This window comes from Acanthopagrus latus, chromosome 10 (assembly GCF_904848185.1).
Source record: "Acanthopagrus latus isolate v.2019 chromosome 10, fAcaLat1.1, whole genome shotgun sequence".
NCBI lineage: Eukaryota > Metazoa > Chordata > Actinopteri > Spariformes > Sparidae > Acanthopagrus > Acanthopagrus latus.
The window spans coordinates 2,966,703-2,994,602 of NC_051048.1; the positions used below are offsets into that span (position 1 = coordinate 2,966,703).

The window sequence follows — 27,900 nt, forward strand, 5'->3', positions numbered from 1 at the left end:
CTGTTAGTATTTTCCAACAAAGGAGGTGCTTTGTTAATCGTCATGCTTCCGCCACAGTGTTCAGGTGTCACTTGAAAGTTGGTGGAATGCAGAAAGGTACATTATGATCTCCGTGCGTAGAGACACCAGGTGTGCTGGAAGACAAACGAAACTTCCTCAATTAAACCGATTGCTTATTGGAACTGTTTGACGCTTATCACTGTTTCCTGCCTGTAACTGGACTAACAATGAACTTACCGATGATGAAGGTTCTGACACATCAAGTTAATGACGAAACGAACTACTGACTCGCTGGAACTGGACTTATTACCTGAAGACTCTTGGATGAGAGGTAAAACATTTTGAACTAAATCTAGCTAAATCTAGCAGATACAGCACTTAGACTTGTATATGAGAAGGTTTTTCTGATTTATATCTTTGATATATAAACTCTCTATATATCTCACTAAAGTGTTGAGGTTTGTATCTGCAGTCAGTCAGTCTGTGTGTTTGTGATCTGAACATGAGTAAAACTTCAGCTGTGATGAGCTGAAACTGTCACTTACTCCTCAACACAGTCAGACAGTCAGTCAGTGTGGTGAGTTCACTGTTCTGCTCCCTCACGACGAACACTCACATATGTATTTATTTAATTTAACTCAGTGGAAACAAACCAGGATGTCAACGATGATTAACTGATAGTTTAATATCTATAGACATTATTATATTCTGATCTTTTGTCTTTTTCAGTTGTTTAAAAAGCATCAGTTACTTTAATAATCTATAAACATACAGACAGTTTACTGCTGACAAAAAGCCTGCAGGACGTCTGATGGATCTTCTGTACATGAAGGTGAAATAAGTCTCTGGTTCAACACTCACACTTTTTCCGCAGTTTAGCACAAACGTGCCACCACAGACACTGCTGGCAGCTCGTCCTGCTCCTGCAGCTGTGGTTTTGGGTGTGGTGTTGGCTGGGTAGCGAGGTTCACAGGAATGTGTCCTTAACGGCACTTGACTGACCAGGTTGGCCCGCAGCTTCCGGAACTAATACAAGTAAATGGAGTGAACTTTATAAAACTCCCTCTACAAAGTGCTGTAAGTTAATTAAGCAGTATTACCTGAGAGGATGAGCGTTAACGTCACTGGAGCACGAGCGCTGACGTGTTGTTGTTTATTTGTTTATTTAAAGGAAACAACACAACACATCCTGCACATTGTCCATGTGTGGGATCAATAAAGAAGGATAACAGAACTCTCTGTAGCTGCAGGTTTTCTAACTAAGAACTAAAGCCAGACTGTGTAGACCAGCATCCAAAATACAATATGTTCAACAGTTTGTGTCCCAACCATGAGATATATATATATTTTTAATTTTACTGTAAGCAGCTTTCATCATCTATAATGTGACATAAGGACTGAATGTTCATGTTGCAGCCTGAGTCGTTACTTTCACTTTCCAACCAGCTGTCACAGGTGAAGTGTGAGACATGTTCACTGGGATCAGTCAGCTGTCTGATGGACTTCATACAGAGACAGCTTCATTTCTACTTTCTATCTTGTGGGAATAAAAACATTTAAAATCTTGACTTTAAATATAAAGTCTATAGTGAACATGTTCAACTATGAGACACATGATGACAAATTCAAAATGGTGTGTTCATTTGCAATTGTTATGAGATTATATGGAGAAACTGTTTATGTGTTCATAATGTTTCATTGTTACGTGTTTATATCACTGACATGACAGGCTGAATAATCCACTTCCTGGTCTGTCTCCCTCCATGCAGCATGAGTCTGCAGACTTCTGGCGCCATCTTGTGTCAGAAGAACAACACAGCAGCTTAGCATTAGCATTAGCATCCAGACTGTGTCCAGTCAGGAAGTCCCTGTGTGTGATGATGAGGATGATGAAGACAGAGGAGTGTTTAGAAGACTAAAGACAGACTGTAGATGTTGGCTGTGCTACATGTGAGGACTAAACTGTGATCACATGACTCTTCACCTCTGTCTCCTCTCACAGGGAGAAGATGATCTGCAGGATCCTGCTGCTCATCAGCCTCAACTGTGTCTGTGGTCAGTTTACAGCTTCACTTTCTGACTCTGTGATTCAATGAAGCAGTTAAAGTGGCCACATGTGAGCAAACAGCTGATGTTGATGAGCCTCTGCAGCTCTGAGACGTCACTAAACTGTCCACAGAAACATGGAGATGGAGTTTAAAGGCTGCCATGTTAAAGCTGTCAGTGTGTCTGCTCCTCACTTTCCCTCTCTGTCTCCTCAACAGGAACATTTGTAGTGAATGTGACACAGACGTCCTATCAGGCAGAGGAGAACCACAACATCACACTGGAATGGATGTTCACAACCACAGCTGACACTTCCACAGACTCACTTTATATCTTCTGTGAGATGAAAACTAATCAGACAGTCTCAGTCTTGTTTGAAATACGAGGAGGTGTTGAGGTCCCAGAGACTCGGGATCAACAGTTTGTAGGACGAGTCCAGTGGGACAAAGACGTCCTCAGAGACGGACGACTCAGACTTCATGTGTCCAGACTCAGGACTGAGGACTCAGGACGGTACCTGTGTGATGTGAGGACACACTATGGTGTGGACTTTGGTGACTGTCGGCTCAACGTCTCTGGTAAGTTGGTTGAGTAGAAGTCAGTAGAACTTTATCAACAGGTTCAATTCAGCAGATTTTTTGGATCAATAAGTTCTGTTATTTGGTCTCTTTACAGCAGTGAGAGATCAACCAGAACCTGAGAGACCAAACGGGCACATTTGGGGAATATTCGCCCTCTACAGTGTAGCAGGACTGTCATTTGCAGTTATGCATGTTCTTTTTCAATATTTCGCGAAATGTCTGTCTGGTGAAAAAGATTCTGTCTCAGACTCCAGTCAAGAAACGGAGACTAGTCAGATCTCAGTAGAAATAGAAGAAAGAGTTTGATCAACATGTTAATGAGTCATAAAGACAGACAACATAAGAACATCAGACCTCAGCACCAGTCATGACTGCATCCTCCAGCACCTGGACTCCCTAGAAAACCTCCACCAGGATCCTGTTTGTGGACTCAACACCATCATCCTGGTTCTGCTGATGCTGATGACTCCACCTGCAGCTGGACCACAGAACATCCATCTGCACTGAGAACATGAACAATTCATGTCTTTTATATATGTATTTATATGTGTATATATGTATAAAAGGGTTTATATTTGATACATTTGTGCTTTTTAAACTGCCTGTAAAACCAAAGTGAAAATCTGATCTTTGTGTAAATCATTCTGACTCTGTGAAGAAGTTTATAACTTTGCTCTGAGACATGAAATGTGACTGAATATAAACCTTTCGATTCCTTCACTGTGTAACATTATTGTGACTGTAGGAGCTCAGAGGGATCGTGGTGACGGATGATTGCCGTTTGACAAAATCTCTCTTTTATGGTAAGATTTATATTATTTTTTAGCTTTTAACATCATCACCTGTTCAAGTACAGAAGTTTAAAAGTATAAACTCTGAATGTTTGAATCACAAGTTGAATCAGTCCACTGGGAACCTGTCGACATGAAGGAGACTCAAGTTTCTGATGAAGCTGCTGTTTCACTCCAAACAGAACAAAGTCCAGCTGTAACCAGACAGCAGCGAACAACACCACACAGATTCTGTAGTACAGAAGTTGATATAAGAACAATATTAAAGATAAGGACTTAAAGAACGACCTTAAACAGCCTCTACATTCAACAAACCATTCAAAGGTTCAATAAACAAGTCAGAGCTGAAACATCTGGACTTTTATTCAGGAGTTGTGAATTAATCAGGTCAAACATCTTCATCTGTGACACTGATTTACTGAAATATTCAAGAAATGTGAGACAAACTGAGTCAGAAGTCACATTTAAATCAAATATCACAGATAAAACACAACATGTGAACGTCTTTGTGACCTTCAGTCACATTTCAACAACCTGAAGGTCCAAATGATCTCAGCTGTCACCTGCAGCCAGGTGAGGATGTGTCAACTGGTGACAAAGATAAAGAGCTCCCTCTGCTGAGCACAACAAGGAAATGTTGAAGCTCAGTGAGAGTTACAGCTGTAGGAAACATCTGGACAGTCTGACAGTTTACAGGATGTCAGAACAGAAGAGGAACGTAACAACACTGTAACAACATTTGTTTTCAGTTGATGGAAGAGAAAAAAAAGTCAGTGTTCATGACACATCAGAACAGAGAGATCAATACACCCTGCTGGAGTCCAGACAAGGATAATAATAATAATAATACTAATAATGCTAATAATAATAATAAGAACAATAAAAACAATAATAATAATAACAATAATAATAATAATAATAATAATAACACTGATGTTAATAATTGTAATATATATATTGTAATAATATCATATAAAAATAACTGTGCTCTAAAGAGGTCATATTATAATTTTCTCACGCTGCAGCCTCCCTTTTCGTGTTCACAGTGCTAACAAAGCTTCACACAGCTAAAAGTTTTAGCAACAGAGTGAGACATCGCATCTCTGTTCCATCTGGCAGGATGTAGCCAATCAGAGTCGGAGTAGGGTGGGTCATGCCAAACAAGGTAGTGTGATCTAAAATTACGGAGATACAGCCATAGCAACTGTATGCCTGCTAACCGACTGGAGTGAGGATATGCTATAACAAATGTAAAGGTAAAGGCTCGACTCCAGACCAGCAGCTTCAGGCAGTGCAGGAGCAGAGTTTTAACTCCCTGTAACCTGGACTTTAAGCTTTTTCACTTTGCAGACATTGTACATGTGCAAAAATGCTCTATAACAAAATTAAGGAACGGCAAAAACCCTAAAAGCATAATGTGACATTTTTAAATGCAAAATATAAATGGTACATACACAAAAAACATCACGTATACGGTATACAAAGACAACATGCTTCTCAGCATTACTTCTGTAAAATAACACACAGCAGATCTCAGATCAGTCCAATGAAAGACAGAGTTTGATGAGACGTCCTTTAAAAATACTGACAACATGAAGGTGAAGAACAATGTTTCCTCCTTCAACTCCATTATTGTTGTTCATCAGTTAAAGGACTTTAGTTCATCAGCAACACACTTTATGAACAAACAACCCAACTACAACTGCTGCTGTCAGTACCGGAACACAGCAGAGGACGATCCTTCCTCGACTTGCTGGCTTGGATCTCTCAGGTTCTGGTTGATCTCTCGCTGCTGTAAAGAGACCAAAACAACAGAACAGATGAAGTTGTGACACATTTCTCAGATACTGTGAGAATGAAGTGAAGGATTGTGGTCGTCCTCAAAACTTTTCTTCAGCTTCTTATTGATCCAACAAAGCTGCTGAATTGAACCTGTTGATAAAGTTCTACTGACTTCTACTCAACCAACTTACCAGAGACGTTGAGCCGACATTCACCCGAGCCTCCATCATAGTGTGTCTCCACATCACACAGGTACCGTCCTGAGTCCTCAGTCCTGAGTCTGGACACATGAAGTCTGAGTCGTCCGTCTCTGAGGACGTCTTTGTCCCACTGGACTCGTCCTACAAACTGTTGATCCTGAGACTCTGGGATCTCAACACCTCCACGTATTTCAAACAAGACTGAGACTGTCTGATTACTTTTCATCTCACAGAAGATATGAAGTGAGTCTGTGGGAGTGTCAGCTGTGGTTGTGAATGTCCACTCCAGTGTGATGTTGTGGTTCTCCTCTGCCTGATAGGACGTCTGTGTCACATTCACTACAAATGTTCCTGTTGAGGAGACAGAGAGGGAAAGTGAGGAGCAGACACACTGACAGCTTTAACATGGCAGCCTTTAAACTCCATCTCCATGTTTCTGTGGACAGTTTAGTGACGTCTCAGAGCTGCAGAGGCTCATCATCATCAGCTGTTTGCTCACATGTGGCCACTTTAACTGCTTCATTGAATCACAGAGTCAGAAAGTGAAGCTGTAAACTGACCACAGACACAGTTGAGGCTGATGAGCAGCAGGATCCTGCAGATCATCTTCTCCCTGTGAGAGGAGACAGAGGTGAAGAGTCATGTGATCACAGTTCAGTCCTCACATGTAGCACAGCCAACATCTACAGTCTGTCTTTAGTCTTCTAAACACTCCTCTGTCTTCATCATCCTCATCATCACACACAGTCTGGATGCTAATGCTAATGCTAAGCTGCTGTGTTGTTCTTCTGACACAAGATGGCGCCAGCTACGGCTACAATCTTGAATCCAGGTGATCTGAAGCCACTGAAGGTTCTTCTGCTCCGCCCACTGCCTGATGACGTCAGGAGCCAAGCTCCTCCCACCACCACCACTACAAACACTACGTACACTCAGGTGTGGTCAGGTAAAGAGGGAGGAGGGAAGAGAAACACACAGAGACACACCTAACTAACACACACACACACACACACACACACACACACACACACACACACACACACACACACACACACACACACACACACGTGGTGATGTGACAGCAGTCAAAGCTGTGAAGCTCTCAGTCAGAGTCTTATTACACCTTCATGGACAAAACATCCATCAGAACTGATGATTTTAAAACGTTTGAAGACAAAAGATCAAAATATATAAATATCTATAAATATTAAACTTTAAGTTAGTCATCGTTAAATCCTGGTTTGTTTCCTCTGAGTTAAATTAAATAAATATATGTACGAGTTTGTGAGTCTTCAGTGAGTCGTGGACAAAGAATGAGAACAAGTCTTAGTCGTGTGACAGCAAAATGGTGGAGTCACCACACTGACTGACTGACTGTGTAGTGAGAATGAGGAAGTCACTTGTTGCAGCAAGTCTGCAAAGTTCGCTCTCATGTCCAGATCACAAACACAAAGACTGTCTTAATACACGATCATCTACTTTCTCTCATCGACTTCAGTAAAGTTAAATTTTACACCCAACAACAATATTAAATACAAACATAAACGTAGAGCTGATATCAAAAGATGTACAACAGAACAACATCCTCATGTACAAATCTAAGTTCTGTATGTTTGTCAACTAGACTTAGTTCAAAATGTTTTACCTTTCAGCCAAGAGTCTTCAGGTAACACGTCCAGTTCCAACAACTTAGTACTTCAATTTGTCATTAAGTTAATATGTCATAAACTTCACTATCTGTGTCCAGTTCGACGGTGATTTAAAGTCGAACGCGTCAGAAAGATATCACATTTTCAGTCTGTTTGGATTAAACAGTAGCTTCAGATTTCGGTGAACTCCCGAAATCCCTCACTATTTCATGACAGTACCCAGGTAGAGTTTGCTGGCTTTCAGATCGGTAGCAGAATGACCAGGCAGTGGGATGAGCTTATTGATATAGACATCTCACTACGTCACTTTGTTGGGGTGTTAACTTTGCTGATGCCAGCATGTCCCATCCCAGGATGACTCGCCTCCTCTAGTAACTGACCAAACCTGTTTCACTTCACAGTCAGTCAGCTCTGACTGCTTCACTGTGTTGTGGTGTAAAGTTTCCTGCTCAGCTTCAGAGTGAAACCACAGTTTGTCTCCTCTCCATCTTCCTCTCATATATATCCATCTGTGTGTGAAGCATCAGAATTAAATCACAAAGAAGCTGCACATGTTTCTCTTCTCTCCACAGAACACAGTGCATGATGGGAAACACTCCACTTTTCTCCTCATGGAAACACTTCTGATTTAACCCTCATGTTTTGTTCGTTTTGTGTTAAACAATTTTGTGTTCCCAGTCAAAAATGACTGTTCCATTTAAACTCATTATAAAAACAGTAAAAACACATAATTATCACTACTTGTTGTGTTAGATCTTTTTATCAGCTTCAGTTCTTGTGAACATTACAAGTTCTGAACTTCTGTTTGTTATTCTTGGCCTGTAAACCTCACTGATCTGAGCGTATACATCTTCAATTCCAGTTCTAAAAATCATTATTTCTGGATTATTTCAACCGTAAAAAATAATCAGATGAAACATAGTATATTGTTTATCACAGACTACTTAGAGTCAAAGTTTCCAAGGACATTCATTTTGAAACCATTTCATTTTTTTATACAGTCACATAAAGTAACACTAGTCGTGTTCCCGGTCAAAAGTGAACAGAATATTTTATTTGTGTACAGAGGAAATTATCCCAAAACAGTTTCACAATATTACAAGATCAATGTCTTAATACATTAAAGAACAACTAACAATAACATTACAATATTCATGTTTTTCCCCTGCTTCCATCTTGGATTCAGCTCCATCCACAGCACGAATGTGTTGTATGTTGACACATCTGACATGTTGAATATCACCACCATGGGCCAACATGTCTTCCTCTGACAAGAGTATGAGCCAGTAACCTGCAGAAGTGCACAAAGTAGATCAAATCATGAATACATACAAATGATACCTCATGTATCATATTCAGATGGAAAGAACTGACTCAGTGTTGTTAAATTTAATGTGTATTCCACCAAAACCAAGTCTTACTTTTATAGTGCAGTTCAAACAATCTGATGATAGAAAGATGTACCTGAAAAATAAAAATCAACATACCTTACCAAAGTTGTCAACTCTGCCTTTGTTCCTGTTGCAATCCAGGATGACTTTCTTGTCCTCCCTGGTGATCACAGCGGCATCCCTGTGCAGAGTCGTCATCAGGAGCACAGGAGTGCCCTGCTGTCAGTTTCCTGGCGTCTCTCCTCCTCACCAGTGTGGTGATCACATATGTAATCAATATCCTCACTTATGGTATCGACATGTCATGGTGCTGCCACACAATGAACTGTGAGCAAGGCCTCAAAAAAGCATTTATATAGGCTACCAAAGCTGCGAGAAAAGTTCAATATTATTGAATCAATGCTGCAACTTTCTGAGAACAGGTGATGTTCCCACAGGAGAGAGACTGTACTGGGCTCAGATTCCTGTGGTGGTTACCTGGGAACCAAGGTGTGTGTGTGTGCGTGCGTGTGTGTGTGTGTGTCCATATGACAAATGAGGATGTACCTGAGATCAGTTTTTTACACTAATTGTAGTCTCCCCCATTCATTTCTAATGACTGAAAATTGTATGCAAATAAATACTATTTATTTTGTGTGTTGAAATCCTCTTTGTGGACAAAGTCACTGACTCTTTGGTCAGTCTGATCAAATTAAGTACATTTTTCACAGATAAAACTTTTAAATCGGTCAGATTTGACCGGAACACAACATGAGGGCGAGATGCTTTGTTTGAATAAAAAAAAAAAAAAAAAAAAAAAAACTCGTTAGCTGGTCTGAGAACACAGTTGCGACACAGTTGCTGAGTTGTCAACACTGTGCAGCTCGGAGCCCGGATCCAAACACCGGAACAGTTCGAGGAGAGTCCAGTCGGTGCTGCAGCTCTGCTGCCTTGTTCTTCTTCTGGCAGTTTGCAGTGGCAGTAAAGTGAAAAGTGTCTCTAGAATGACAAACACCTGAAACATCTGAGATCAGGCTGAACAGAGACGACAGAGGAAGTGTAGTTTCATCAGTAACATGTGGTAGAATGTCCCTCACACAGCTGACTGAAGCTTCCTGTTATTGTGGAAGCAGCGATGAGTTCACTGTCTGTTATTTCCCTCTCTGATAAACACAGTAGTGTCCCAGAAACAGCAGCATTTAATGGTTTTCACTTTCTTGCTGAATAAGATTCCAGGCTGAATGTTCAGGTTCAGATCACTCGGTCATGTTGTCCTCCACATATATTTACATCACTTTATTGCACTTTAACGTCAGTGAAGGACTTCCTGCTTTACTCTCATCAACACGTCTGTTTGTGAAACACAGTTTATATTCTCTCCTCTTCACCGTCCTCATTAATGTATAGATATTGTGTCTGAAGCATCAGATTTAAATCAAATTAATATAGACAGTTTCTCAGGGTCCGTGGAAAAAGTCACCAGAATACATTCAGAAAAAGGCTCAATTTTGCCACTTGTAGCGTTCAGAGAATCTTTATAAACTCTGAGAAACTCTGTGTACAACATGTTATTGTAAGTGGGATTTCTTGTTAATTCGGCTCACAATACAGTGGTAATAATTAATAGGTCAATTAAAATTAGTTACATTTAAAGATGAATAAAACTTCAGATCAAACGTGTTTCCATGAGGAGAAAAGTGGAGTATTTCCCATCATGCACTGTGTTCTGTGGAGAGAAGAGAAACATGTGCAGCTTCTTTATGATTTAATTCTGATGCTTCACACACAGATGGATATATATGAGAGGAAGATGGAGAGGAGAAGAACTGTGATTTCACTCTGAAGCTGCGCAGGAAACTTTATACCACAACACAGTGACGTAGTGGAATGGTATCTCAATAAGCTCCTCCCTTCGTATAGAACTGGCTTTCAACTACACTGACTGAGATCGCACAAATAGATTATTGCGACGGTAGGGGCTGAAACAAGAAGCGATGCAGTTAAACGAAGTGGCCTGGCTGTCACAGTGAAACTGTTCTATTCAAACCACTTTGACACGTTTCACTTGAAAACCATCGAACTTAATACAGGTGAGTGTGTCTCAAACTGACGGTAAAAGTTGTGACATAACAAGTTAATGGCGAGTTTGAAGTACTGACTTGTTGGAACTGGACGTGTTACCTGAGGACTCTTGGATGAGAGGTAAAACATTTTGAACTAAGTCTAGTTGACTAAGATACAGAACTTATATTTGTACATGAGGATGTTGTTCTGTTGTACATCTTTTGATATCAGCTCTACGTTTATATTTGTATTTAATATTGTTGTTGGGTGTAAAATTTAACTTTACTGAAGTCGATGTGAAAAAGTAGATGATCGTGTGTTAAGACAGTCTTTGTGTTTGTGATCTGGACATGAGAGCGAACTTTGGAGACTTCCTGACACAAGTGACTTCCTCATTCTCACCACAGTCAGTCAGTCAGTGTGGTGACTCCACCATTTGCTGTCACACGACTAAGACTTGTTCTCATTTTTCGTCCACTACTGACTGAAGACTCACAAACTTGTACATATATTCATTTAATTTAACTCAGAGGAAACAAACCAGGATTTAACGATGACTAACTGAAAGTTTAATATTTATAGATATTTATATATTTTGATCTTTTGTCTTTTCAACCGTTTAAAAAGCATCAGTTACTTTAATAGTGTAGAAACATACAAACTGCTGTTTACTGCTGACAAAAAGCCTGCAGGACGTCTGATGGATGTTTTTATCCATGAAGGTGAAATAAGACTCGTTGAGCTCTTGAGCCTGGTGGAGTAGCGCAGGGAGTCTGCCGTTATGGGTGGAGCTTAGTGAGCGGCAAGAGGTGGGAGGGGCTAGACTCTGTAGGCAGGAGGACGAAAGTGAACCAAGGCGGGAGAGAGAGAGAGAAAGAGAGAGAGAGAGACAAAGAGAGAGAGAGAGAGAAAGAGAGAGAGAGAGACAAAGAGAGAGAGAGAGAGAAAGAGAGAGAGAGAGACAGAGAGAGAGAGAGAGAGAGAGAGACACAGAGAGAGAGAGAGAGAGAGAGAGACACAGAGAGAGAGAGAGAGAAAGAGAGAGAGAGAGAGAGAGAGAGAGAGAGAGAGAGAGAGAGACACAGAGAGAGAGAGAGACAGAGACAGAGAGACAAAATAAAGTGCTCATGTGTATTTAGTGCAGACTTGTGTTTATGTGTTTCATAAGTGATCTGTTCATATTCATATGTTCATGTGTGAGTGTTAGATGGTTTGTGTTGTGTGTTTAGTTACTCGGCTATAGAAGTGGGGATCAGGGGGTCAGCTGGAGGATGAATGACAGGAGCGTGTTGACAGTTTGTTTGGCTTCTTGGATGGTTCTCTGGAGGGCAGGGTTGGTTATTGCTGTGTTTAAGTATCTTAGGGCTAATGCTTGGTGTCTCTGTCTGATTGTCTGGATGCCGGTTATTCTGTGAATGTAGTGGTTGCTGATATAATTTGGGAGACGGTGAGCCAGTTTTAGTGCTTTGTTTTGTATGACTTGGAGGCGTTGTATCTGGTTGTCAGTGAGGGTGATCCAGGCGGGGACAGAGTATTCAAACAGGGGGCGGATGTAAGCTAGATAGACTTTGATTATTGTTGAGGGTGATGCACCATTCTTTCTGCAGAGGGCTGTGAGATGGTTCAGTCTGATGTTTCCTTTTTGTTCCAGTTTTGTGATGAATTTGGTCCAGGTCATGTTGCTTTGAAAGGCGACTCCGAGGAAAGTTGCTTCGTTGCTGATGCTGATTTGTTGTTAAATTAAAGAGAGGTGGATGTTGTTGAGCTGTAGGTGTTGATTTTTGGTGAAGATGACACATTGGGTTTTGACAGGGTTGAGTTTGATGCGTCACATGCTTGACCAGGTTTCTGTTTCTGTTATGCAATGCTGAAGTTTATTGGCTGCTAGTTGTGGAGATCAGTCAGCAATCTGAGAAACTTTGGCTGTGGTGGCTGGCGGGTAGTAAATGTCTGAGGTGTAGATGAGGAATAGAAGCGGACTGAGAACTGCGCCTTGTGGTACTCCTGCTTGGGGGGTGAATGGTGTTGAGATGGCTGAGTTGACTTTGACCTTGATGTGACGGTTGTTGAGGAAGCTGGAGATGATGGATTTGGTGGGTTTGGGGAGTTTGAGGTTGGTAAGGATGTGACTCATGTCTACAGCAGTGTAGTGTGATAAAGTAGGGGGCGGGGCTTGAGTCCTTATGTCATCAGACAGTAGGCGGAGCAGAAGAGCCTTCAGTGAGAGAAGAGATGTTGTACTCACAGAGGCTTTATTTCTTAACTGCTGCACATTGTGTGTGTGTGTGTGTACACTGTATTTATCCTGAATCTGTGTTACAATACAACATGATTATAATTACACACACACTGTATTAACCAACAGTAGTTAATAAACCACTAACAGGACTGAACACAGTAGCTGTAATCTTCCAGTACACATTATTATCTTCAGCTGCTAGAACAGACAGTGAAACAGACGATGACACATTCTGACTCATTGATGCTTTCTTGTAAATTCAACATTAGAAACAAACATTCAGATGTTTCTTTGTAAAAAGTCAGTTTGTCGCTGTCTACAATCTTGTTCATTCAGCTCACTGTGCCAAAAAAATGATAGTTCAATTAAAATCATGTAGTTACATTAAAGAATGAATAAAACTTAAGATCAAACTTGTTTCCATCAGGAGAAAAGTGGAGTGTTTCCCATCATGCACTGTGTTCTGTGGAGAAGAGAAACATCTGCAGCTTCTTTATGATTAACTCTGATACTTCAGACACAGATCGATATATACCAGAGGAAAACTGAAAAAAACAACTAAAACAACTTTAGTGTCACTTTGAAGCTGCTCAGGAACAGGAACTGCACTCAGTTTGTGTGAATGTTGGTCACAGTTTAAATCAAGATTGTAGTTGGAGCTGGCGCCATCTTGTGTCAGAAGAACAACACAGCAGCTTAGCATTAGCATTAGCATCCAGACTGTGTGTGATGATGAGGATGATGAAGACAGAGGAGTGTTTAGAAGACTAAAGACAGACTGTAGATGTTGGCTGTGCTACATGTGAGGACTGAACTGTGATCACATGACTCTTCACCTCTGTCTCCTCTCACAGGGAGAAGATGATCTGCAGGATCCTGCTGCTCATCAGCCTCAACTGTGTCTGTGGTCAGTTTACAGCTTCACTTTCTGACTCTGTGATTCAATGAAGCAGTTAAAGTGGCCACATGTGAGCAAACAGCTGATGTTGATGAGCCTCTGCAGCTCTGAGACGTCACTAAACTGTCCACAGAAACATGGAGATGGAGTTTAAAGGCTGCCATGTTAAAGCTGTCAGTGTGTCTGCTCCTCACTTTCCCTCTCTGTCTCCTCAACAGGAACATTTGTAGTGAATGTGACACAGACGTCCTATCAGGCAGAGGAGAACCACAACATCACACTGGAGTGGACGTTCACAACCACAGCTGACACTCCCACAGACTTCATTTTTATCTTCTGTGAGATGAAAAGTAATCAGACAGTCTCAGCTCTGTTTCATCTATCTGGAGGTGTTGTGATCCCAGAGATTCAGGATCAACAGTTTGTAGGACGAGTCCAGTGGGACAAAGACGTCCTCAGAGACGGACGACTCAGACTTCATGTGTCCAGACTCAGGACTGAGGACTCAGGACAGTACCTGTGTAATGTGAAGACAAACTATGGTGTGGACTTTGGTGATTGTCGGCTCAGCGTCTCTGGTAAGTTGGTTGAGTAGAAGTCAGTAGAACTTTATCAACAGGTTCAATTCAGCAGTTTTTTTGGATCAATAAGAACCTGAAGAAAAGTTTTGAGGACGACCAAAATCCACAATCAAGCTGTTCTGTTGTTTGGTCTCTTTACAGCAGCGAGGAATCGACCAGAACCTGAGAGACCCGACACAGATTCACCTGAGAGACCCGACACGGTCAACTGGGGAATGATCGTCCTCTACTGTGGACTGACAGCAGCAGCAGCGGTTGTTGTGTTGTTTGTTCGTTTCCTTTTATTTTTTCACTGTTCATCTGAGAAACAGAAGTCCTGCAGAGGATTCAGGAAAAGTTCCATCTCAGCAGGACGAGAGAAAAAACACTTATCAGCACTGTAAATGAGACGGTAAAATCACATCGTGCCTTCATGTTGGTCAGTAAGTGTCCTGATATCAGAGTCAGAGCAGATCAACAGTGATGGAGTTGATGGAGGAAACGTTGTTCTTCACCTTCAGATCTGAAAACTGCTCTGTGAGAAACATGTTGATGTTACAACTGTATATATGTTACATGTATAAACTGTCTGGTCAAAAGAAACATCAACACCTGGAGTTAACTGAGTAAACAGGTCAGAAACATCCATCAGATCATCACTGCACTGAACTCAAGATGTTGGTGAGAAATTAAAGCAACTCTGGACAGAAAGAAATGTTGTGACGTGGATCAGCTGATCAGAACGATGCCACAGAGAAACTGGCTGGAATCAAAGCTAAAGATGGTTCAACCAAATATTACAGAGAGTGACTTTTTTTTTGGCCAGACAGAATGTTAGATTTATATTTTTCTACATGATGTATTTATTTAATAGGTAAATATGACATCATGATTCATCTCCCATCTACTGGACTCCTGCAGGTCATGAAGCTTCAGCTGAACTGACCAGCTTGTTGTATGATGTTACAGGACATACAGGAAGTGATGTCATCATATATTTTTATATCAGGAAATTGTACATAAATCCATTAATATGAGAGAAGTTGTTTTGTATTAACATGGTATCATTTATAGATGCTATTTGTGAGAAAAGTTGATTTTTGAGTCTGAAACTGATGCTTTGTTATTGTAGGACAGTTTGCAGCCATACGTCAAACATCATCTATTTTTATATAAACATGAAAAAAACATGTTTTTATATAAAAAGTATATTGTATGACACATGAAACCTCTTTATATACTGTTTCTGTTATGTTTTTTGTTCCATGTATTTCATCATGTTCACTTTGTTCTGTTTGAAAAGCTGTGATTTGTTAAAGATAAAGGATTTCTGCTTTATTCAGGAGAGTCTGCTTGTTGTTGTTCCTGAAGACATCTAACATGAGAGTGGAATGATCCTCAGCTGCAGTCATGGATTAATGTCAGCAGGAGGCTCCAGTGGTCACCAACCTGTGACAAGAAGAGGAGGATCAGTGAAACATAAAGAGTGTGTTGCTCTTGGTTTTTTCACCTCAATGACAGCTGACAATATCTTGGACTTTATTACAGAGTCTTATAAAACATGACATGTATTGTTTGTAGGCCTGCAGTTGATTTTCCAACACATTGCTTTGTGTTTCCAGTCTGACACAAAGTCTCTCTGAGTCTTCTTGAGAAAACATGAAGTGAAGTCAGTTACAAACGGCTTTACAGGCCACATTAAGAGACAGACAGGTCCAGTTAAAGATCCTCTTCAGGCCTGAACAGACTGAGAGGCCTCCAGTCCACTGAAGACATCTTCTACAACATGAAGCCTCAGGGACTTTTTACTGCTCACAACCTGCTCTGGATCAGACGTGACGTCATCCACCACTGAACATTCAGTAACATGGTAATCATGTAATACGTCAGTTAAAATCATGTAGCTACATGTAAACATAGATAAAACTTCAGATCAAACTTGTTTCCACCAGGAGAAAAGTGGAGTGTTTCCCATCATGCACTGTGTTCTGTGGAGAGAAGAGACACATCTGCAGCTTCAGACACATGTCGATATATACCAGAGGAAGATGGAGAGGAGACAATATAAACTTTATGACTTTATCTTCTCTTTGTGCAGTTTTTGGTTCAGGTCATTATTTTGAGATATCACTGTGATCAGAAACTCATGTTAGCTGTCGAAAGAAGTGAGTTTGACCCTGGACACTTCACACATGAACTGTCTCTGTGCAAACAAAGACAAATAAATACGTGAACAGAAAGTTAAATGTGACATTTCAGAGTTGTCGTGTCGTGGCTCCATGTGAGGACCTTTCATTATGGGATTTGTTAAACTGAACCAATAATAACACGTAAATACACCTCTTGTCTGTTTGTTTAATATTCTGTTCATTAATGTGGCCTGAAGTCAGTTTGTAAATGTTTCTGAGTGTTAATAAAGTTCATTATTATGAACTTTATCACTGATAAACTCTTTGAGTTCTTTACATATTCTGGGTGTCTGATATTAAAAGACAGAAGAAGTAAAGCAACGTCTCTCATGTAAATATAGATTTATTTACAGTGTGTACACATTATAAACAGAACAGTACAGTGCACAATATAATGTCAATGTTAAAGTCATATCTTATTAAGAACTAATTCATCATATAGAGCTATAAACAACAAGGGAACAACATACAGTGCACAGAGTCGTTACACCTGGTGTACGAGGTCGACGTGTTTCTCAGCATTACTTCAGTAAAGTGAACACAGAGCAGATCTCAGATCAGTTTAACAAGAGACAGTTTGATGAGACGTCCTGTCAAATTAATGGACAACATGAAGGTGAAGAACAATGTTTCCTCCATCAACTCCATCATTGTTTATCTCCTCTGACTGTTATATCAGGGACACTTACTGAACAACATGAAGTCACGATGTGATTTAACCATTATCAACTTCATGTTTTTCAGCCTGGCAGCAGTTTAATAAACTACATTTCTACCCCTGGAGAAATGTTAATGTTAATTGTAAATTGAGTAGTTAAACTACAAAAAAAAATACTTACAAAAAATATGAATGCAGTTTAACTACCAGCAAGTTACAGCAAATTGTAGTGAAACTATGTAGTTCAACTACATGTAGTTAAAGTCTCCCCAACACTGTTCAATGGTCTCATTATCTTGTTGATTAAACTGTCTCCTCTTGTCCTGCTGAGCTGCAAGTTTTCTTAAATACTCTGTTGGACTCATCAGATGAACAGTATATAAATAACAAGGTAACAAACAACACAATGACAGCTGCTGTCAGTCCACAGTAGAGGACGATCCTTTCTCGACTTGCTGTGTCGGGTCTCTCAGGTTCTGGTTGATCTCTCGCTGCTGTAAAGAGACCAAAACAACAGAACAGATGAAGTTGTGACACATTTCTCAGATACTGTGAGAATGAAGTGAAGGATTTCAGTCGTCCTCAAAACTTTTCTTCACGTTCTTTTTGATCCAAAAACGTTCTACTGACTTCTACTCTTCTTCTTCTACCAACTTACCAGAGACGTTGAGCCGACAATCACCAAAGTTCCCACCATAGTTTGTCTTCACATTACACAGGTACTGTCCTGAGTCCTCAGTCCTGAGTCTGGACACATGAAGTCTGAGTCGTCCGTCTCTGAGGACGTCTTTGTCCCACTGGACTCGTCCTACAAACTGTTGATCCCGAGACTCTGGGACCTCAACACCTCCACGTATTTCAAACAAGACTGAGACTGTCTGATTACTTTTCATCTCACAGAAGATATGAAGTGAGTCTGTGGGAGTGTCAGCTGTGGTTGTGAACGTCCATTCCAGTGTGATGTTGTGGTTCTCCTCTGCCTGATAGGACGTCTGTGTCACATTCACTACAAATGTTCCTGTTGAGGAGACAGAGAGGGAAAGTGAGGAGCAGACACACTGACAGCTTTAACATGGCAGCCTTTAAACTCCATCTCCATGTTTCTGTGGACAGTTTAGTGACGTCTCAGAGCTGCAGAGGCTCATCAACATCAGCTGTTTGCTCACATGTGGCCACTTTAACTGCTTCATTGAATCACAGAGTCAGAAAGTGAAGCTGTAAACTGACCACAGACACAGTTGAGGCTGATGAGCAGCAGGATCCTGCAGATCATCTTCTCCCTGTGAGAGGAGACAGAGGTGAAGAGTCATGTGATCACAGTTCAGTCTGCTGTGTTGTTCTTCTGACACAAGATGGCGCCAGTGGTCAAACTGTCCACCATCAGCAGGAAACATGACGACATGTGGATTCAGCTGCAGACAACAACATGTAGCTGCTTGCGAAGTGGATGAAATGTGCACTTTTTGTGGAGATGAGCCAGAGACACTTTTGCATTCGTTTTGTATTTGCCCATTGTGGAAAAATTTATCTACAATAAAACTAAACAGAACGAAACAATCAGACCCAAACATATTATTACAAAATTCCAAAATAATGACAAATCAATTTGCTTCACAGTAAATCTCATGATTTTAATTAAAGTAAATTCCACATCCACAAGAGTAAATTTTCCAAGTCCCTCCCAAACTTTAATGTCTTCACAAATAAGTTTAGTTTTTATATCGATACCTTGAAGCTGAGCGCACACTATCATACCTACAGTCATTTTCACTTACCCCCAAATAAGAAATGCCTTATATACACTTAATTTATTTTAAATTCAATTACAACTACTATTTATATATTAAGATAGTTTTAATCCTTTTTATATGTCTATCACTCAGTGCCTGTTCTGTCTGAATGTCTGTACTTTTTCATTGAAAAAAAAAAAACAAACAAACATGTAGCTGCCACATGAAACACTGCAGAACCAGCGCTGCTCCTACACACACATGGAAGTTGTGTATCTGGAAGATTACAGCTACTGTGTTCAGTCCAGTTAGTGGTTTATTAACTACTGTTGGTTAAAACAGTGTGTGTGAAGAAATAAAGTGTGTGTGAACACAACATCTCTCCTCTGCAGTCTGGTTCTGTTCTGTGTGTTCAGGTAAACCAGGTGATCTGAAGTTTGCTCTCATGTCCAGATCACAAACACAAAGATTGTCTTAACCTGTTACCATGGTGATTCTAGGGTCTCACCCAATGAGTCCAAACTGCCACCATCCACCTTTTTTCTCACAAAAACAAAAAATATGTCTATTGAAAAATAACTATCATTTTAACATTGGTTCAGCTAACTTCAAAACCCTTTTTTTTCTTTTTTACTTTAGCTTAACACATTTCCATAGGTATGATTGGCAAAGGGCAAAATAGAAAGATTGTTTTGTAGCAGTGGTTCCCTGAGGGTGAACATTTTGAAAAATAACCCTTTAAATGGAGACAACTGGTGAGATTTTTATGGAAAAAAATCATTTTCAGAATTTAAGAATCAGACACGAGACAAAATAGTGTAGAAGTTGACATTGCTGCTTAAGAATATGTTAACCTCTTGAGCATTAAAGAACTTGTCATGTCATTGTCCGTAACCGCTTATCCCTTTCCATGGGGTCACGGGGTGTTGCTGCTGGAGCCAATCCCAGCCTTGTCTCAGGGCGAGGGCAGGGTACTCCCTGGACAGGTCGCCAGCTCATCGCAGGGCCCTCACTGATGAGCAATGTGGGGTTCAGTATCTTGCTCAAAGACATTTCGCCATGCAGCCCAGCCTTGCCCGGAGCCGGGATTTGAACTAACGACCTTTTGATCACTAGTCGACCTGCTCTACCCGCTGAGCTACAGCCGAAGCAGTAAAGTACAGTACAGAGAGCTGTGTCTCATTAGTCAGGTTTGCTACAATCTGCTGCTGGTTTGGAGTCACTGGGTTACATGACATGGAAGATACTGCAATTATTTTATATTTATATATTTCGGCAAAGTGATTTAATGACGGTCTGCAGTGATTCAGCGAGTAATTATGATACTAATCGATTTCAAGATAAGTTAGGGTGTAGTGCTTCACTGTGTGCAACTTAAATTCGCCATTTTCCCGCGATATTGAAACTACAATAATCATGTTGTCGCGCTGGATGACGGTCGGGCTGCGGAGCAGTCCAAGAGGAGTAACGCGTGGGAAAAAGGATGATACCATTTGCTGAGCGGGGGGGGGGTTCATTTTCGTCCTTCACATATACATTTTAAACCACCAACTACGGAGTATGCTTTGGACATAATTTAACCTTGTCAAAGACGAACACCAATTTAGAATAACATCATTTCTTACTCCAAGTTTTAGGGGTGCTGAGCCCTTTTTTAGGGTTTTAGGCTAACCCACCCCTAAAAATGGGCTGGTCTCCCCCATGTTTGTTACAGATCCAACACAGGAACACTCTTCACTAAGAGCGGCTCCAAAACGTCGTAAAAACTACAATCTGTTTAAGCTCCAGATGTTAACAGTATATCCTCATGCTGAACACTGTGTGATGTCTGCATTTCTGCACTGTTCTGTTTGTATAGCTACGTTTTTTTTTTACTTTTATAACATTTGTATGAAACATTTTTTTCAAGTCCACTTTGGCTTTTTGTTATCTAATTCCTGAAGGCTGAGTGGTTAAAATGTTGTTTTCAGTGGTTCTCTGTCATTCTGTCCCAGAATGAGCGACATCAAATCAAAGACATTTGAGACCAAGATCATGTTTCTAAGTTATCATGCTTTTAATTTCGGAACGTCGTTTTGGAAAAAGAACCTTAAAATGTGGACGTTCACTAACAGGTTAAGACACAACCGACTTTTTCATATCGACTTCAGTAAAGTTAAGTTTTATACCCAACAACAAAATTAAATACGATTATAAATATAGAGTTGATACTGAGATCAAAGATGTACATCAGAACAACATTCTCATGTACAAATCTGTGTGCTGGATCTTAGTCAACTAGACTAAATTCAAAATGTTTTACCTTTCAGCCAAGAGTCTTCAAGAAACACGTCCAGTTCCAACAACTTAGTACTTCCATTCGTTATTAACTTCAAATGTTACAACTTCCACCATCGTCAGACAAACTCATGTGTGTCCAGTTTGACGATGATTTAAAGTCGAACGCCTCAAAACGGTAACACACGATTACGGATTATTTCGTTCGATCTCCAAGCTCTTAGTTTTATCGACTTCCACGAGCCCCCCTCTATGCCAGAAACCGTATCCCTAACCCCTAACCCATGGCAGTGAGCGTCAGTCAATAGGGAACAAATCACAGCACAGGAAGACCCGCCCCTCCAACACAGCCCCGTAAAGCTCGAGCAGTCAGGCGGCAGAGCTGCTGCTTCTTTCCCGTGAGACAAGATGACTTCTCTCCTTCTCTCCTTCTCTTCTCTGTGTTCAGCCTCTTTGTCTTTCTAGAGACACTTTTCACTTTACTGCCACTGCAAACTGCCAGAAGAAGAACAAGGGAGCAGAGCTGCAGCACCGACTGGACTCTCCTCGAACTGTTCCGGTGTTTGGATCCGGGCTCCGAGCTGCACAGTGCTGACAACTTAGCAACTGTGTCGCAACATGTAGCGAGTTCTCAGACCATCTAACGAGTTTTTTTTTTTTTTTTTTTTTTTTTATTCAAACAAAGCATCTCGCCCTCATGTTGTGTTCCGGTCAAATCTGACCGATTTAAAAGTTTTATCTGTGAAAAATGTACTTAATTTGATCAGACTGACCAAAGAGTCAGTGACTTTGTCCACAAAGAGGATTTCAACACACAAAATAAATAGTATTTATTTGCATACAATTTTCAGTCATTAGAAATGAATGGGGGAGACTACAATTAGTGTAAAAAACTGATCTCAGGTACATCCTCATTTGTCATATGGACACACACACACACACACACACACACACACACACACACACACACACACACACACACACACACACACACACGTTGGTTCCCAGGTAACCACCACAGGAATCTGAGCCCAGCAGAGTCTCTCTCCTGTGGGAACATCACCTGTTCTCAGAAAGTTGCAGCATTATTTCAATGATATTGAACTTTCCTCACAGCTTTGGTAGCCTATATAAATGCTTTTTGTGCTTCAATGGTGGTGTTTTTCATCATGTTAGATGTGTCAACATACAACACATTTGTGCTGTGGATTTAAGTCAAACTTGTTTCCATGAGGAGAAAAGTGGAGTATTTCCCATCATGCACTGTGTTCTGTGGAGAGAAGAGAAACATGTGCAGCTTCTTTATGATTTAATTCTGATGCTTCACACACAGATGGATATATATGAGAGGAAGATGGAGAGGAGACAAACTGGTTTCACTCTGAAGCTGCGCAGGAAACTTTACACCACAACACAGTGAAGCAGTGGAATGGTATCTCAATAAGCTCCTCCCTTCGTGTAGAACTGGCTTTCAACTACACTGACTGAGATCGCACAAATAGATTACTGCGACGGTAGGGGCTGAAACAGAAGCGATGCAGTTAAACGAAGTGGCCTGGCTGTCACAGTGAAACTGTTCTATTCAAACCACTTTGACACGTTTCACTTGAAAACCATCGAACTTAATACAGGTGAGTGTGTCTCAAACTGACGGTAAAAGTTGTGACATAACAAGTTAATGGCGAGTTTGAAGTACTGACTTGTTGGAACTGGACGTGTTAGCTGAGGACTCTTGGATGAGAGGTAAAACATTTTGAACTAAGTCTAGTTGACTAAGATACAGAACTTAGATTTGTACATGAGGATGTTGTTCTGTTGTACATCTTTTGATATCAGCTCTACGTTTATATTTGTATTTAATATTGTTGTTGGGTGTAAAATTTAACTTTACTGAAGTCGATGTGAAAAAGTAGATGATCGTGTGTTAAGACAGTCTTTGTGTTTGTGATCTGGACATGAGAGCGAACTTTGCAGACTTGCTGCAACAAGTGACTTCCTCATTCTCACTACAGTCAGTCAGTCAGTGTGGTGACTCCATCATTTGCTGTCAAACCACAAAGACTTGTTCTCATTTTTCGTCCACTACTGACTGAAGACTCACAAACTTGTACATATATTCATTTAATTTAACTCAGAGGAAACAAACCAGGATTTAACGATGACTAACAGAAAGTTTAATATTTATAGATATTTATATATTTTGATCTTTTGTCTTTTCAACCGTTTAAAAAGCATCAGTTACTTTAATAGTGTAGAAACATACAAACTGCTGTTTACTGCTGACAAAAAGCCTGCAGGACGTCTGATGGATGTTTTTATCCATGAAGGTGAAATAAGACTCGTTGAGCTCTTGAGCCTGGTGGAGTAGCGCAGGGAGTCTGCCGTTATGGGTGGAGCTTAGTGAGCGGCAAGAGGTGGGAGGGGCTAGACTCTGTAGGCAGGAGGACGAAAGTGAACCAAGGCGGGAGAGAGAGAGAGAAAGAGAGAGAGAGAGACAAAGAGAGAGAGAGAGAGAAAGAGAGAGAGAGAGACACACACAGAGAGAGAGAGAGAGAGAGAGACACAGAGAGAGAGAGAGAGAGAGAGACACAGAGAGAGAGAGAGAGAAAGAGAGAGAGAGAGAGAGAGAGAGAGAGAGAGAGAGAGACACAGAGAGAGAGAGAGACAGAGACAGAGAGACAAAATAAAGTGCTCATGTGTATTTAGTGCAGACTTGTGTTTATGTGTTTCATAAGTGATCTGTTCATATTCATATGTTCATGTGTGAGTGTTAGATGGTTTGTGTTGTGTGTTTAGTTACTCGGCTATAGAAGTGGGGATCAGGGGGTCAGCTGGAGGATGAATGACAGGAGCGTGTTGACAGTTTGTTTGGCTTCTTGGATGGTTCTCTGGAGGGCAGGGTTGGTTATTGCTGTGTTTAAGTATCTTAGGGCTAATGCTTGGTGTCTCTGTCTGATTGTCTGGATGCCGGTTATTCTGTGAATGTAGTGGTTGCTGATATAATTTGGGAGACGGTGAGCCAGTTTTAGTGCTTTGTTTTGTATGACTTGGAGGCGTTGTATCTGGTTGTCAGTGAGGGTGATCCAGGCGGGGACAGAGTATTCAAACAGGGGGCGGATGTAAGCTAGATAGACTTTGATTATTGTTGAGGGTGATGCACCATTCTTTCTGCAGAGGGCTGTGAGATGGTTCAGTCTGATGTTTCCTTTTTGTTCCAGTTTTGTGATGAATTTGGTCCAGGTCATGTTGCTTTGAAAGGCGACTCCGAGGAAAGTTGCTTCGTTGCTGATGCTGATTTGTTGTTAAATTAAAGAGAGGTGGATGTTGTTGAGCTGTAGGTGTTGATTTTTGGTGAAGATGACACATTGGGTTTTGACAGGGTTGAGTTTGATGCGTCACATGCTTGACCAGGTTTCTGTTTCTGTTATGCAATGCTGAAGTTTATTGGCTGCTAGTTGTGGAGATCAGTCAGCAATCTGAGAAACTTTGGCTGTGGTGGCTGGCGGGTAGTAAATGTCTGAGGTGTAGATGAGGAATAGAAGCGGACTGAGAACTGCGCCTTGTGGTACTCCTGCTTGGGGGGTGAATGGTGTTGAGATGGCTGAGTTGACTTTGACCTTGATGTGACGGTTGTTGAGGAAGCTGGAGATGATGGATTTGGTGGGTTTGGGGAGTTTGAGGTTGGTAAGGATGTGACTCATGTCTACAGCAGTGTAGTGTGATAAAGTAGGGGGCGGGGCTTGATTCCTTATGTCATCAGACAGTAGGCGGAGCAGAAGAGCCTTCAGTGAGAGAAGAGATGTTGTACTCACAGAGGCTTTATTTCTTAACTGCTGCACATTGTGTGTGTGTGTGTGTACACTGTATTTATCCTGAATCTGTGTTACAATACAACATGATTATAATCACACACACACTGTATTAACCAACAGTAGTTAATAAACCACTAACTGGACTGAACACAGTAGCTGTAATCTTCCAGATACACAACGTCCATGTGTCTGTAGGAGCAGCGCTGGTTCTGCAGTGTTTCATGTGGCAGCTACATGTTGTTGTCTGCAGCTGAATCCACATGACATCATGTTTCCTGCTGATGGTGGACAGTTTGACCACTGGCGCCATCTTGTGTCAGAAGAACAACACAGCAGACTGAACTGTGATCACATGACTCTTCACCTCTGTCTCCTCTCACAGGGAGAAGATGATCTGCAGGATCCTGCTGCTCATCAGCCTCAACTGTGTCTGTGGTCAGTTTACAGCTTCACTTTCTGACTCTGTGATTCAATGAAGCAGTTAAAGTGGCCACATGTGAGCAAACAGCTGATGTTGATGAGCCTCTGCAGCTCTGAGACGTCACTAAACTGTCCACAGAAACATGGAGATGGAGTTTAAAGGCTGCCATGTTAAAGCTGTCAGTGTGTCTGCTCCTCACTTTCCCTCTCTGTCTCCTCAACAGGAACATTTGTAGTGAATGTGACACAGACGTCCTATCAGGCAGAGGAGAACCACAACATCACACTGGAATGGACGTTCACAACCACAGCTGACACTCCCACAGACTCACTTTATATCTTCTGTCAGATGATAAATGATCACAAAGTCTCAGTCCTGTTTCATCTATCTGGAGGTGTTGTGATCCCAGAGTCTCAGGATCAACAGTTTGTAGGACGAGTCCAGTGGGACAAAGACGTCCTCAGAGACGGACGACTCAGACTTCATGTGTCCAGACTCAGGACTGAGGACTCAGGACAGTACCTGTGTGATGTGAGGACACACTATGGTGGAGGCTCGGGTGAATGTCGGCTCAGCGTCTCTGGTAAGTTGGTTGAGTAGAAGTCAGTAGAACTTTATCAACAGGTTCAATTCAGCAGATATTTTTGGATCAGTAAGAACCTGAAGAAAAGTGTTGAGGACGACCACAATCCACAATCAAGCTGTTCTGTTGTTTGGTCTCTTTACAGCAGCGAGAGATCAACCAGAACCTGAGAGACCCGACACAGATTCACCTGAGAGACCCAACACAGTCAGCTGGGGAAGGATCGTCCTCTACTGTGTTCTGGGACTGACAGCACTAGTGGTTGTTGTGTTGTTTGTTCGTTTCCTTTTATTTTTTCCCCGTCCATCTGAGAAACAGACGTCCTGCAGAGGATTCAGGAAAAGGTCCATCTCAGCAGGATCAGATGAAACAGTTTGATCAACACTGTAAATGAGACGGTAAAATCACATCGTGCCTTCATGTTGGTCAGTAAGTGTCCTGATATCAGAGTCAGAGCAGATCAACAATGATGGAGTTGATGGAGGAAACATTGTTCTTCACCTTCAGATCTGAAAACTGCTCTGTGAGAAACATGTTGATGTTACGACTGTATATTTGTTACATTTATAAACTGTCTGGTCAAAAGAAACATCAACACCTGGAGTTAACTGAGTAAACAGGTCAGAAACATCCATCAGATCATCACTGCACTGAACTCAAGATGTTGGTGAGAAATTAAAGCAACTCTGGACAGAAAGAAATGTTGTGACGTGGATCAGCTGATCAGAACGATGCCACAGAGAAACTGGCTGGAATCAAAGCTAAAGGTGGTTCAACCAAATATTACAGAGAGTGACTTTTTAAAATATTTTTTCTACATGATGTATTAATTTAATAGGTAAATATGACATCATGATTCATCTCCCATCTACTGGACTCCTGCAGGTCATGAAGCTTCAGCTGAACTGATGTGCTTGTTGTATGATGTTACAGGACATACAGGAAGTGATGTCATCATATATTTTATATCAGGAAACTGTACATAAATCCATTAATATGAGAGAAGTTGTTTTCTATTAACATGGTATCATTTATAGATGCTATTTGTGAGAAAAGTTGATTTTTCAGTCTTGTTCTTCTGAAACTGATGTTTTGTTATTGTAGGACAGTTTGAAGCCATACGTCAAATAAAATCATCTTGTTTCATTTAAACATGAAAAAAACATATTTTTCTATGAAAATATGTTGTATGACACATGAAACCTCTTTATATACTGTTTCTGTTATGTATTTTGTTCCATGTATTTTATCATGTCACTTTGTTCTGTTTGAAAAGCTGTGATTTGTTAAAGATAAAGGATTTCTGCTTAATTCAGGAGAGTCTGCTTGTTGTTGTTCCTGAAGACATCTAACATGAGAGTGAAATGATCCTCAGCTGCAGTCATGGATTAATGTCAGCAGGAGGCTCCAGTGGTTACCAACCTGTGACAAGAAGAGGAGGATCAGTGAAACATAAAGAGTGTGTTGCTCTTGGTTTTTTCACCTCAATGACAGCTGACAATATCTTGGACTTTATTACAGAGTCTTATAAAACATGACATGTATTGTTTGTAGGCCTGCAGTTGATTTTCCAACACATTGCTTAGTGTTTCCAGTCCGACACAAAGTCTCTCTGAGTCTTCTTGAGAAAACATGAAGTGAAGTCAGTTACAAACGGCTTTACAGGCCACATTGATGACCAGTGACATCACAGTGGTGAAGACTGCAGGTTTATAAACCAACATTTTACTGCTGCAGGTCCAAACATCACAACTAAACTAAATTAAGTTGTGCTGCTGAGAGTTACCAGACATCCAGCGGAGACAGAAAGGTCATCTTGAGACCAACCAGTTAAACAGAGTTCAGGGTGAGAATACTCCCTCCGTGAGGGGGAGGACAGATCAACAGGACAGACTGAAGGTGAAACACTGACAACCACTATTCAGAACATAAACCATAAACCTCAGTCATAAACCAGTGTTATCAGACTGCATGGTTCATCATGAAAAAGATTCTGCACACCACCATGACCAAGGACATCATGTTGATGTTTCAGTCACTTCAAAATGAA

At 41.0% G+C, this 27,900-nt stretch overlaps 2 protein-coding genes and 2 long non-coding RNA genes across 7 annotated transcripts; 3 read left to right on the forward strand and 1 right to left on the reverse strand.

Moving 5' to 3' along the window:
* Positions 1-2,573: 2,573 nt before the first annotated feature.
* On the forward strand, positions 2,574-3,343 carry LOC119027054. The gene is made up of 2 exons (XR_005077293.1): positions 2,574-2,624; positions 2,722-3,343. It is a non-coding gene; the product is annotated as an uncharacterized LOC119027054 (long non-coding RNA).
* A 380-nt stretch (positions 3,344-3,723) lies between these two features.
* LOC119027036 (butyrophilin-like protein 2) lies at positions 3,724-7,288 on the reverse strand. 3 transcript variants are annotated; one of them, XM_037111852.1, is made up of 4 exons: positions 7,046-7,288; positions 5,961-6,013; positions 5,392-5,751; positions 3,751-5,210 (listed from the first exon to the last, which is right to left on the reverse strand). In XM_037111852.1, the coding sequence occupies exons 2-4, from the start codon at positions 6,004-6,006 to the stop codon at positions 5,083-5,085; spliced, it is 534 nt and encodes a 177-aa protein (XP_036967747.1). In that variant the 5' UTR covers positions 6,007-6,013; positions 7,046-7,288; the 3' UTR covers positions 3,751-5,082. The 3 variants fall into 3 exon arrangements, 1 of the variants encoding a protein (XP_036967747.1); XR_005077273.1 differs by having other exon boundaries at positions 3,751-5,751; positions 5,900-6,013; XR_005077272.1 differs by lacking the exon at positions 7,046-7,288 and having other exon boundaries at positions 3,724-5,751; positions 5,900-6,062.
* Positions 7,289-10,328: 3,040 nt separating this feature from the next.
* On the forward strand, positions 10,329-15,522 carry LOC119027041. Its single transcript, XR_005077274.1, has 3 exons — positions 10,329-10,509; positions 13,839-14,198; positions 14,343-15,522. It is a non-coding gene; the product is annotated as an uncharacterized LOC119027041 (long non-coding RNA).
* Positions 15,523-22,524: 7,002 nt separating this feature from the next.
* LOC119027029 lies at positions 22,525-27,159 on the forward strand. 2 transcript variants are annotated; one of them, XM_037111833.1, is made up of 4 exons: positions 22,525-22,665; positions 25,229-25,281; positions 25,491-25,850; positions 25,996-27,159. In XM_037111833.1, exons 2-4 carry the CDS (start codon positions 25,236-25,238, stop codon positions 26,226-26,228), a joined length of 639 nt encoding a protein of 212 aa, XP_036967728.1. In that variant the 5' UTR covers positions 22,525-22,665; positions 25,229-25,235; the 3' UTR covers positions 26,229-27,159. The 2 variants fall into 2 exon arrangements, with proteins under 2 accessions (XP_036967728.1, XP_036967729.1); XM_037111834.1 differs by lacking the exon at positions 22,525-22,665 and having other exon boundaries at positions 23,641-25,281.
* The last annotated feature ends 741 nt before the right edge of the window (positions 27,160-27,900 follow it).